We start from the raw sequence: 11,640 nt of genomic DNA, 5'->3' as shown, positions 1-11,640 counted from the left end.
TGAAGTCTTATAACTACATATTACCCCTGTTCTCTGTGCAATGAAGCCTTATAACTAGGAGTTATAACTGGAGTTAGACCAGGTGTGGGCCTATGACATCAGCTCTGTCCGTAAGCCTTGTCCAATGGCATCTCGATAGTGGTATGGAATGTTTTGCCGTACCTTTACAGCAAATGTGAACACACACATGAATTGCAAGAATGCTGCATTCCAAATGTATTTCCTATTTTATTTTCCTCATGTGATGGTCTATTTAATATGTACTGTATACATGATCAGGAGCTATGGTGCAACCATCTCATAGCTCTGGAGCTTAGCTATCTACCATGATATCGAGGGTACAACATGTTTTCATGTCTCATTTTTTTCAAGTGGAAATAACGTCCTGCCCTTCTCCTAGCTGGCTTTTGTTCTCACTCAGGAGATGTAGCTAGCCAAGTTTCATAGGCTACTTTGCTAACAAGAAATCGGGGACTTCACTTCCATCCACATTTCTGTAAAAGGAACGAAGGTTGATACAATTGTGGATGTTCATCAGAGAACATGACAGAATGTACTCAAAGTAAATTAGAAAGTCATATAAAACTTGTATATGCTTGTTTACATGATAGCTTTATTGAACCGTAAGTCTTACAGATATGCAGCTATGAGCTCAGATAAGAAAAAAAAAGATATATCATTTTTGCAGTAGTTGCACTAAAACAGGAACACACCATGAATTGCGAGCAGTAAATGACACTGTCATTGTGAAAGGCTGCAATAAAGCAAAAAACACCACATCATTTCAATGAAAAGCTTTTTTTAAGATGGAGCTCATCTTACAGACCCTCAGTGTTAGCGTAAATAGGGTCCTCTTCTGGCCTGTCATACTCCATATAGTCTCCTTCACTGTCTGCGCTTTGGCTCCTGGAACGCACCTCCACACTGTCCAGTCGCAGATTCTCATATTCATCCTCATAGTCCACGTGGGACACTGGTGAGCCGTGATGGCTTGGTGGTGGTTGGTGGTGGTGGTTCTCCTCCATGTCTCCGGAGAGCTTCTCCTGGTGTTTCATCCTCTTGGCTGGCCTAGGCGGGGCCAGGGACGAGGCCAGGAGAGCCAGCTTCCTGGGTCTGTAATGCTGACGATACCACCAGAAGACCAGCCCCCCACACAAGCCCAGCAGGGAGAGCACGATGAAGACGGAGCCCAGAGCCGTGCCAACGTGGAAGGGGGGCGGTGGGGGGGCATTGGGCATGCTGGTTGACATGGTCCCAGGGGTAGGAGTGCGTCTAAAGGATGCTCTGGAGAAGAAAATGTGGTGACACTTGACTTAGACCATACAGTTATAATGCGTCCATACAGTTATAATGGGTCCATATATCATAAGACTTGTTATAAGTGTGTATGACTACATTACTGGGAGAGGTAAGAAAGGCAAATAGGGCATGCATAGTCAGAAGATATAAACTAAGAAAATGAAGAGAGACAGCAATAGAATGCTGGGGGTGAATTGAAACTCCCAGTTAGAATTATAGAAGAGTTAGTTGTTCATCGTTCATCAACTTTTCCAGTCAGCCTTCTAGAGGACTGAATGCGCTACACACCGCTACGGTCCTTTTTAGGGGAATAGAATCTGGTTGAGATAACAGTGCCTAAATAGATAGGGAGGGGACAGAGTAATCATCATTCCTAATGAATGAAGTGATGATTCCAATGGAACAGTAGAGATGCATTTGCCAATGGCTATTATTGTGAATACACTACAGTAGTCAATTAATTGGTTTGCATTATTACAAGAAAACAAGTAAGTTGAAATAACACTTGCATCTCTGAATAAAGAACTCGCTCTTTCAACTTAAATGATTGTATCTACATGACTGTAGACAACATCCTTCAGTGTAGTTTTGTGTTTATGATATCACGTCATGACCTGATGAAGGCAGATCGATACCAGGACATGTCCTCTTTTGAGAACATTAAAGAGTTCCAATCAATTCATACGACAGTGTTAATGGCCATGACGTGTCATTCATTTCGAAAACATTCATCATTGCATTTATATTGCAATTGTCTTATCATAGTATTGTGATTCGTAAATGTTGTCAAATGTAAGCTTACCTCTCAGTGGACGTCATGGCTGCCCTGACAGCAGAAGGAGTGTGTTCTAGTGCTCTGACTTCCTCAGCAGCTTCTGTCTGACAGAAGAGGTCATGGTTGAGGTGTGACAAACAGGGGACAAACAGGAAACAATTCACACATTCTGACTCTTGTTACTTGAGGGGTAATATCACAGTAATAACTTAATGTTATTGGTTATTGTTATATGTATAAAAGAATATGACATCTTTATTATATTGTGATTAAACAGTGGTAGGTCTTATGTGAGGATGCCTGAAGAAGGTCCATGAAAGCTCGCAATAAACAACTTTTTTGCACAGACTTGAGTGTGCGGATGCTGCTTTTTTGCACTCTATTTGATCTCCAACACCTCAGCTTAGTCTGATCACGGATGAGCGGTGGTATTTTCACTATTTTGAGGTCTTATATGAGGGTCAATTTACTGTGTTTTGATTGAGTAATTAAGAAAGCAGACCTGGGCTCAACACGTGTTGTTATATTTATATAATATAATATTTTCTTTTTTTTCTTGTCAGACATAACAGAAGCACTGGAATTGTCTTAGAAGTGCAAACACTGCAATTAAGGCAACCTTATTTTTATATAAAAGATATGTTCAAGTTTGTCTTATGTTTAGTTCATATATGTGTAGTGTGCTGATGTCAGGGAATCCTTGGGCACTAGATGTACTCAGAAAAAAGTACAATATTCTGCGTATTCACCACAAGGTGGCGCCACAATACCGCCATTTACAAGAATGTCTGATATCCACCGTTATAATGACAGACTACCACTGTGGTCAGAGCTGTACAAATAATGTGATGTTATCAGTCTTAGATGTGATCTGCCTTTTCATACACTTGTTGATGGGTTATATTTAGCGTTTATTTTGGTTGCATTGCACATTTCAGCTCTGGTAATGGGCTATCTCATATCATCATCATCATCATCATCATCATCATCAACATCAACATCATCATCATCATCATCATCAACATCATTATCCATTTCTAAAGTTTATGGAGGAGATGATCAGAAAGTGAAATGAAAGTTTGGTTGGCTATAGATCTTTTTTATGATTTTATCATACATGTTTTCAAAAGAAATCGTGCATGTTCCCATTGATTGAGCTTTGCTCATTTTTGCTTGCTGATGACATGTGGAGGCTCGAGATGACACCCTCTCCTTACGGCGGAGAGCCTAGTGTGTGACGTCACGTGTTGGGGGCGGACCCTCCTATAAAGGCTCAGCCCGAACAGTTCCACCCTCACAACACACACAGTCATGGATATCCTCAGGACTATCACTCACCAACCCAGTAACACTAAGATGTGTGAGCACTTGTCGAGCAAACCCTCCGAGACCAAACGGAAGAAAGCGGAGGAGCCCGTCCAAGCCATCCAGGAGATGTCACGGATCATTACTGACTCAACCACCGGGAAATGTTACTGCCGTGGGAAAGTTCTGGGCAAGGTAAATGACGGATAAGAACTCGCTGAAAGATGCACTTGACATGTCATGCACCCGAATCTTCACGCAAAATGTCAATTTTCCATGGAAAACAAATCTAGATGGTAGACATTTAATTATCCTCAATGCTTTTAAATCCATTATATTGTGCAATTAATGACTGACCCAAATAAAGTATCAATCTGTAGAATGATCTGTATATAAAAGGATTTGCGTTGGCTATGCGCCCTCGCCAGTAGGCTACAATAAATGTGACCGTAAAGTGTGAGAGTGCGAGTGTTCTCTACTCTGCACTGATTACTGATTCAGTAAGCATTGACTAACCTGTCCCTCTCACCACTCTCTTCGTAGGGAGGATTTGCAAAATGTTACGAATTCACAGACTTGGTGACCGGAAAAGTGTACGCTGCCAAGATCATTCCACACACGCGCGTCTCCAAGCCACACCAAAGGGAAAAGGTAGCCGCGCGTAATGGAATCTTTATTTTTCCTCATAATTGATCGAGTTGTATGCCATGTGCGCCTCTGCGTGTCTTTAGAATCACTAATTGATTCTGATGTTGACTCCTCGACAGATTGACAGAGAGATCGAACTGCACAGGGTTCTCCACCACCGCCACATCGTTCACTTCTACCATCACTTTGAGGACAAAGACAACATATACATACTGCTGGAGTACTGCAGTCGAAGGGTGAGTAGCCTACCCCTCCCTCTCAACCAGTCTGCTTGCTGCACATCTACTGAACTGGGCACAGTCAATAGGACTTCACATTCAATAGCATCCTACGCAATCTTACATGTATATTGTATTGAAATGATTTATTTCTTTACATGTAGAATATGACTACATTTCCCCTGTTCACTATTATTCTATGCTCTAAACATTATACCTATCCTGTGTGTCTGTGTGCTAGCCTATCAGTGCCATGCTCTCTCTGACCACTTCCTGGATGCTACAGGGTGCTTTACACTTATATGTGCTTTACACTTATATGTAAAGCACCCTGTGCATTCGTGCTGAGAAGGGTGCTATATAAATGAAGTTTTACTTACTTACTTACTTCCTGCGTCTGTTGCAGTCTCTCGCCCATATCCTGAAGGCTCGTAAGACTCTGACGGAGCCAGAGGTCAGGTGCTACCTGCGACAGATCGTCTCTGGTCTGAGATACCTCCACGATCAGGAGATCCTCCACAGGGACCTCAAACTGGGTAGGTTGACCAGGGACTAGGGACTATCATCTCAGGGTCTAGTTGTGTAGGTTGACCAGGGACCAGTCCCCATAATGTCTCCTGGTCTAGTATAGTGGACCAGGGATGATAATCTCAGGGTCTAGTGGACCAGGGACCATCACATGGCTCCTGCCTCATATGTCATTGTCTAGTTGAATGGGCTGACCAGAGACTAGCCATCCTCTCATTAACCTGTTGCCTAAGTTTCATCAAATGTATGACGTGTGGTTGGTCAGGGACCAGTTTTATCACATTAGTGTCATAGATATTCATACATAATCCTTTTCAATGAACAGACTTGTTTGCGTTTTCATCATGTGCATAAACAGTGTCACTTACCAGACAGTCTTTCTGTTGTTTTATTAGGAAACTTCTTCATTAACGAGTCGATGGAGTTGAAGGTTGGAGACTTTGGCCTGGCAGCTAAACTAGAACCTGTAGAGAACCGCAGGAGAACGATATGTGGGACACCCAACTACCTTTCGCCTGAGGTGCTGAACAAGCAGGGCCATGGCTGTGAGTCTGACGTGTGGGCTCTGGGCTGTGTCATGTAAGTCTGCTTCCTTCCCTCATCACTTCCTAAACAGCAGACCATTGCCTTAGTCCAGATCATGTCTGAATGTCCTAAGGGCAGTTTACTGACTTGAAATATGTGACTCTCTCTCCAACGTTTCAGCTCTAAGACGTTGACGTTGTGATGTCAATCTTTCTCTGAGCCATGAGAGGGAGAGTATAGAGTGTTGTTTTGACTCTGAGTGATACAGTATTGTGTTGTTGACTGTCCTCTTCCTCTCTCTCCAGGTACACCATGCTCCTGGGAAGACCCCCGTTCGAGACCACCAACCTGAAGGAGACGTACAGGTGTATCAGAGAGGCGCGCTACTCCCTCCCCTCCTCCCTGTCCGCCTCGGCCAAACAGCTGATCTGCAGCATGCTCGCCAAGACCCCCACGGAGAGACCCCACCTCAACGACATACTCAGACACGACTTCTTCACACAGGTGTGTGTGTGCGCATGTGTGTGCGTGTGCAAAGCCATAGCCCCCTGCAGGGGCTACACAATACACAGGCGCTATACAAGTCCTTACTCCTCTCCTCTCTGCTCCTCCAGGGTTTCACTCCAGACCGGCTGACCCCTAGCTGCTGTCACACAGCCCCAGACCTCCACCACACCAGTCCAGCCAGGAGCTTCTTCAAGAAGGCAGCCGCTGCCCTCTTCGGAGGGGGCAAGAAAGACAAGGCCAAGTACCTGGAGACTCTGAGTAAGTGCTCAACATTGTTCAGAAGTCTGATTAGATTTGCCCATTTCTAATATTACGGAGGTGAAAGAGAGGTACTCTACTGGCCTTGATACCAACCACCATTTTGTTCCTCCCACAGACAGAAGGGCCAAAGAGGAGGAGGAGATGAACAGGCTGAGGAACGACCTGACGAAGACGTCCATCAGTCAACCTCTCTGCCGAGCGCCCCCCCCTGAGGAGAGCAAGCCTCCCATGGTCCCTGTGGTACAGCCAGCCGCCCCCATCAAGGAAGGCCCTAACACCAACAACACCATCACCAGTAACAAGCAACAGCTGAGAGACACCATCCGTATGATTGTCAGGGGAACTCTGGGCAGCTGCAGCAGCAGTAGTGAATGTACGTACAGTTGACATGACATGACTTAGCATGACATAGCATGATGTTGCATTTGACTATCTCATGATGTGTTGGGGATGTGTTGGGATCATGTTTGTGAAGGTTGAGGTAGAATTAGAAGGGAGCGAGTTACGTTTCAGAGACACCAATGAGGCAAGACGGTGTACACTGTTGAATGTACAGAATCATATGAAATTATCAATTTCAACGTGTTCTGAGGTTATGGGCTGAGAGAATGGACTGTTCTGTCATGTGTCTGAGCCTGGAGGATGGACGGTGATGCGTTTCTGTGTGTGCAGGTCTGGAGGACAGCACCATGGGCAGCGTAGCAGACACCGTGGCCAGGGTACTGAGAGGCTGTCTGGAGAACATGCCAGAAGGTATAAACATTCCTCGTCACATCTATCTTTTTAATTTCTTTAGTCACAGTTTTTATTCTAATTGCCACAGCTGTAAAGACAATAAATACATAAACCTACTAATAGATATGCTTATCGTTGGACTCGATACCATTCCGTTGAATGAAATGCATAAAAAACATACACAGTATTGCATTGCATAGCATTGTAATTCCATTGATGCTAACCTAATAGACATCCAGTATGACATTGTACGATAGAACATTGCAGCTTCAATGATGCTAAGCTAAACGAGATATCCATTATTACCTTGGGTGACCTAGGATTGCAGCTTCATTGATGCTAAGCTAATTCCCCCTTCCTCTCTCCTCCCAGCCAAGGACATACCCAGGGAGAGCATGACCGGTACCTTCCAGTGGGTCACCAAATGGGTGGATTACTCCAACAAGTATGGCTTTGGCTACCAGCTGTCTGACCACATCGTAGGAGTCCTCTTCAACAACGGGACTCACATGAGCCTGCTCGCAGACAAGAGGTGAGTCCTCTTCACAACCCTGTCCATGACACCATCCTTTGTTTCTGACACGTAATGGTGGAAAAGGGCAGCGTTTTTAAAAAAATGATGATTGCTTCAGGATGGACTTGACGGTCCCCTCCATCTGTCTATCGCCTAGTCATTGTGTTCCTGGTCCCCCTCTCTAACCCCACCCCCCTCCCACTCTCTCTCTGTACTCCAGAACGGTCCACTACTATGCCGAGCTGGGCCAGTGTTCTGTGTTCTCGGCTGGCGAGACTCCAGAACCATTCACAGGTCAGGTGACTGTCCTGAAGTACTTTGCTCACTACATGGAGGAGAACCTGATGGACGGGGGAGACCTACCCGACTCCAGCGACGCCAGGAAGCCCCGCCTCTACCTGCTGCAGTGGCTCAAGTCGGACCGCGCCCTCATGATGCTGTTCAATGACGGGACCTTCCAGGTACAATGACTGCTTCCTGGTTGGCTGTTGGCTGTGGACTGTGTGTCTGTCTGTCTAGACACATCTGCATCTTCTGTCTGTCTAAATGACTCTAAATGTTTCCATTTGGCACCAACACATTCTCTGTAAAAGCAAAAGCATCTTGTTTGATTTGATTTGAAAAGCAAATTCCTTCATTGGAGCATATCCAGCCACATTTCTCTCTCAGTCTCTGTTTTCTGAGTTTCTTTTTCTATCCTCTGTCTCTCTCTTTTTTTAGTTCCTGTTTCTATCCTCCTAACCTCTCTCCTGTCTCTCTCTACAGGTAAACTTCTACCACGACCATACTAAGGTGATCCTGTGCAGCCAGAGTGACGAGTACCTCCTGACATACATTAACGAGGAGCGCGTCTCCACCACCCTGAGCCTCAGTACCCTCCTCATGTCCGGCTGCAGCCCCGATCTGCGCAGTCGCATGGAGTACGCACTCAACATGCTGCTGCAGAGGTGCAACTGAACACCCTGAGCACCACACGGGAGCCATCTTGGGTATCTGGGGCTTTGTGTGAGATCAAGGACTTCACGGGTTGGAGGATTTGTTTGATTGACTGTTAAACAGACCAATCACAGAGAGACCCTGGTCCGGTGGCTTGGAGGAGCAACGTGAAAAGGATGGAATCGAGGTACAAAGAACTCGTACTGTTGTAAAAGACTGAGAGGAAAGAGGAGAGAGACTTTACTGGGCTGGATCCAGACAATACGTTGAAAAAGGAATGGAAATACACAATAGTGTTTTTAAAAGGACAATCTGTCTGTGTTGAAGCAGGGTGGGGTTGGACTATATAGATCTCTGTAGTGCAGAGGATAGAGAAACAAAACTGTGAAAAAACCTTGTCTCTTGTGAAGCCAATAGCAGTAAGTGTACCCTATTGTGACATCAAGTTGCGATCATAGAATCTGTGTTTGTGACCAAAAGCAATCCTCTCCCTTACAGTACATGGATAGGATAACTTATTACATGGTGCAGTATTTATTTATTTAATAAATAAAACCTTTTTTTAATGTTTTCTTTTTTTGTGTGTGATGACTGATGACTTTAATGTTCATTAAATCATAATGATGTTGATGTGATTGTTCTGTCTTTCTTATTATTCTCCCTCCTATTATTATTATTATGATCTCACTGTAAGATTAAGATTAGGACCACAGCAGGGGAGGCTGGTGGAAGTTTATGTCAGAGGATGGGCTCATTGCAATGAATGGGATGAGGATATGTATCAAACCATGCATGACAATGAGCCCATTCTCCGGCATCCTCCCCTGGTCCACATGCATGACTAAAGGGCTCTGCACACAGCGTGCGATTTCTGTTGCGCGTCAACGTTCCATTTTGAAGTTTGAATGGAAGTCTATGAGAACATCGCATTTACCCACACACGGCCCCGATTTTAATCGCACGGCGAACATTCGATTCCATTCATTTGACAGTGCGACAAAACTCGCACGCCGTGTGCTTTGTCCCATTCAAAATGAATGGAATCGAATGTTCGCCGTGCGATTAAAATCGGGGCCGTGTGTGGGTAAATGCGATGTTCTCATAGACTTCCATTCAAACTTCAAAATGGAACGTTGACACGCAACAGAAATCGCACGCTGTGTGCAGAGCCCTTTAGAGTCCTCCCAGTGCTGAGCAGTTGACAGTGAGGTCCTGGTTAATGTAGCTACAGTAAGCCCTCTATCATTGAAGATCATTAAGGCCGATTCATGCTTCATTTACAACCTTGCAACCAGGGTCTGCGTAGGTTCACGAAGGTTGCACAACTGTTAAAATCAAAGATCTAAGACACTTTCTATGTACACAAGTGTTTTCTCTGTCTCTTAAATTTTGTTCACAAATTTGTTTTCATGTGTGTTAGTGAGGACTTTGCTGAGATAATCCATCTACCTGACAGGTGTGGCATATCCAGATGCTGATTAGACAGCATGATTATTGCGCAGAGGTGCCACAGACTGGTCACAATAAAAGGCTCTAAAATGTGCAGTTTTATCACGCAGCATAATGCCACAGATGTCGTAAGTTTTGACAGAGTGTGCAATTGGCATGCTGATTGCAGGAATGTCCACCAGAGCTCTTGCCCGTGAATTGAAAGTTCATTTCTCTACCATAAGCCGTCTCCAAAGTACACAAAGTACATCCAACTGGCCTCACAACGGCAGACCACGTGTAACCACGTCAGCCCAGGACTTCCACATCCGGCATCTTCACCTGCAAGACTGTCTGAGACCAGCCAGGTCAGGTGATGCAACAATTGGTTTGCATAACCAAAGAATTGACAGCACAAACTGTCAGAAACTGTCTCAGGGAAGCTTCACTGCATGCTCTTTGTCCTCACCGGGGTCTTGACCTGACTGCAGTTCATCGTAACCGACTTAAGTGGGCAAATGCTCACCTTCGATGGCGTCTGGCACTTTGGAGAAGTGTTCTCTTCATGGATGAATCCCAGTTTTCACTGTACCGGGCAGATGGCAGACAGCATGGTGTCATGTGGGTGAGCGGTTTGCTTATGTCAACGTTGTGAATAGAGTGGCCCATGGTGGCAGTGGGGTTATGGTATGGGCAGGCATATGCTACGGACAACGAACACAGGTCCATTTTATTGATGGCATTTTGAATGCACAGAGATACCATGACGAGATCCTGAGGCCCATTGTTGTGCCATTCATCCACCGCCATCACCTCATGTTGCAGCATGATAATGCACGGCCCCATGTTGCAAGGATCTGTACACAATTCCTGCAAGCTGAAAACATCCCAGTTCTTGCATGGCCCGCATACTCACCCGACATGTCACCTGTTGAGTATGTTTGGGATGCTCTGGATCGGCGTATACAACAGCGTGTCCCAGTTCCTGCCTCCTGAAGAGGAGTGGACCAACATTCCACAGGCCACAATCAACAACCTGATCAACTCTATGCGAAGGAGATGTGTTGCACTGTGTGTGGCAAATGGTGGCCACACCAGATAATGACTGGTTTTCTGCCCCCCCCCCCAAAAAAAAAAAAAAAGGATCTCAGAAAAATATAAATGAAAAATGAAATCTCTGACATCCATAGTTCAGTGCCTAATACATGTCTCTCTTCAAGATAGAACTGCACATTTTAGAGTGCCCTTTTATTGTGACCAGCCTAAGGCACACCAGTGCAATACTCATGCTGTCTAATCAGCTCTGCCTCCATTCACAAACGAACCAATCAATGGTGTGCAACATCTACACTGAACAAAACATTTTTGGGGGGTTTTTGCTCCAATGTTTCACAAGTTGAAATCAAAGATGTAAAACTTTTTCTATTTACACAAAAGGCCTATTTCTCTTAAATGTTGTTAACTGGTGTTGATCAATTTGTTAACAACATTTAAGAGAAGGCCTGCACACCATTGCACACCATTGATTGGTTGGTTTGTGAATGGAGGCAGAGCTGAAGTAGTATTGGAAGAAGATTCAGGACACCACGTTTGTTTGAATGAAAAGAAAGCTGGAAACAAAGAAAGGTAGAGCCACAATTGGGAATCAAACAAAGCCCACCTTCTTCGTTATGGTCTCCTGGATGGAAGTATTCATAAAGCACCAGGAGACAAACTATCCTGAGGTAAATAAAGGCAGCCTTTGTTTACTAGCTAGCTAGTTAGCTAGCCTAACTAGCCTAACTAGCCTACATTACAGTCTGACTTCTGCTCCACTACTTTGACTGCAGCTGTTCTCAACCATTAATTACGTAATCGGTAATATGAAAGCCACCAGAAGTGTGTACAGAAGTGTTATTAATGACACCACTGCGCACAGGCAATGCATAGGCTAAGCAGAGGTATGAATTACAGAGAGCTTG

The 11,640-nt window shown here is 44.8% G+C and overlaps 1 protein-coding gene across 2 annotated transcripts; it reads left to right on the top strand.

Moving 5' to 3' along the window:
• Positions 1-3,385: 3,385 nt before the first annotated feature.
• LOC308156646 (serine/threonine-protein kinase PLK2-like) lies at positions 3,386-8,272 on the top strand (the record flags this gene model as incomplete). 2 transcript variants are annotated; one of them, XM_080530043.1, is made up of 12 exons in its annotated part: positions 3,386-3,574; positions 3,923-4,030; positions 4,147-4,263; positions 4,652-4,781; positions 5,169-5,352; positions 5,604-5,802; positions 5,913-6,063; positions 6,182-6,433; positions 6,739-6,819; positions 7,174-7,333; positions 7,536-7,776; positions 8,081-8,272. In XM_080530043.1, the coding sequence occupies 12 exons, from the start codon at positions 3,386-3,388 to the stop codon at positions 8,270-8,272; spliced, it is 2,004 nt and encodes a 667-aa protein (XP_080386169.1). The 2 variants fall into 2 exon arrangements, with proteins under 2 accessions (XP_080386169.1, XP_080386168.1); XM_080530042.1 differs by having other exon boundaries at positions 6,182-6,439.
• Between the last annotated feature and the right edge of the window lie 3,368 nt (positions 8,273-11,640).

Source organism: Nansenia antarctica (genome assembly GCF_963989245.1).
Source record: "Nansenia antarctica genome assembly, chromosome: 4".
NCBI classification, from domain to species: Eukaryota; Metazoa; Chordata; class Actinopteri; order Argentiniformes; family Microstomatidae; genus Nansenia; species Nansenia antarctica.
Note: the sequence above shows the minus strand (reverse complement) of the source record. Positions and strands in the feature narration are given on the sequence as shown.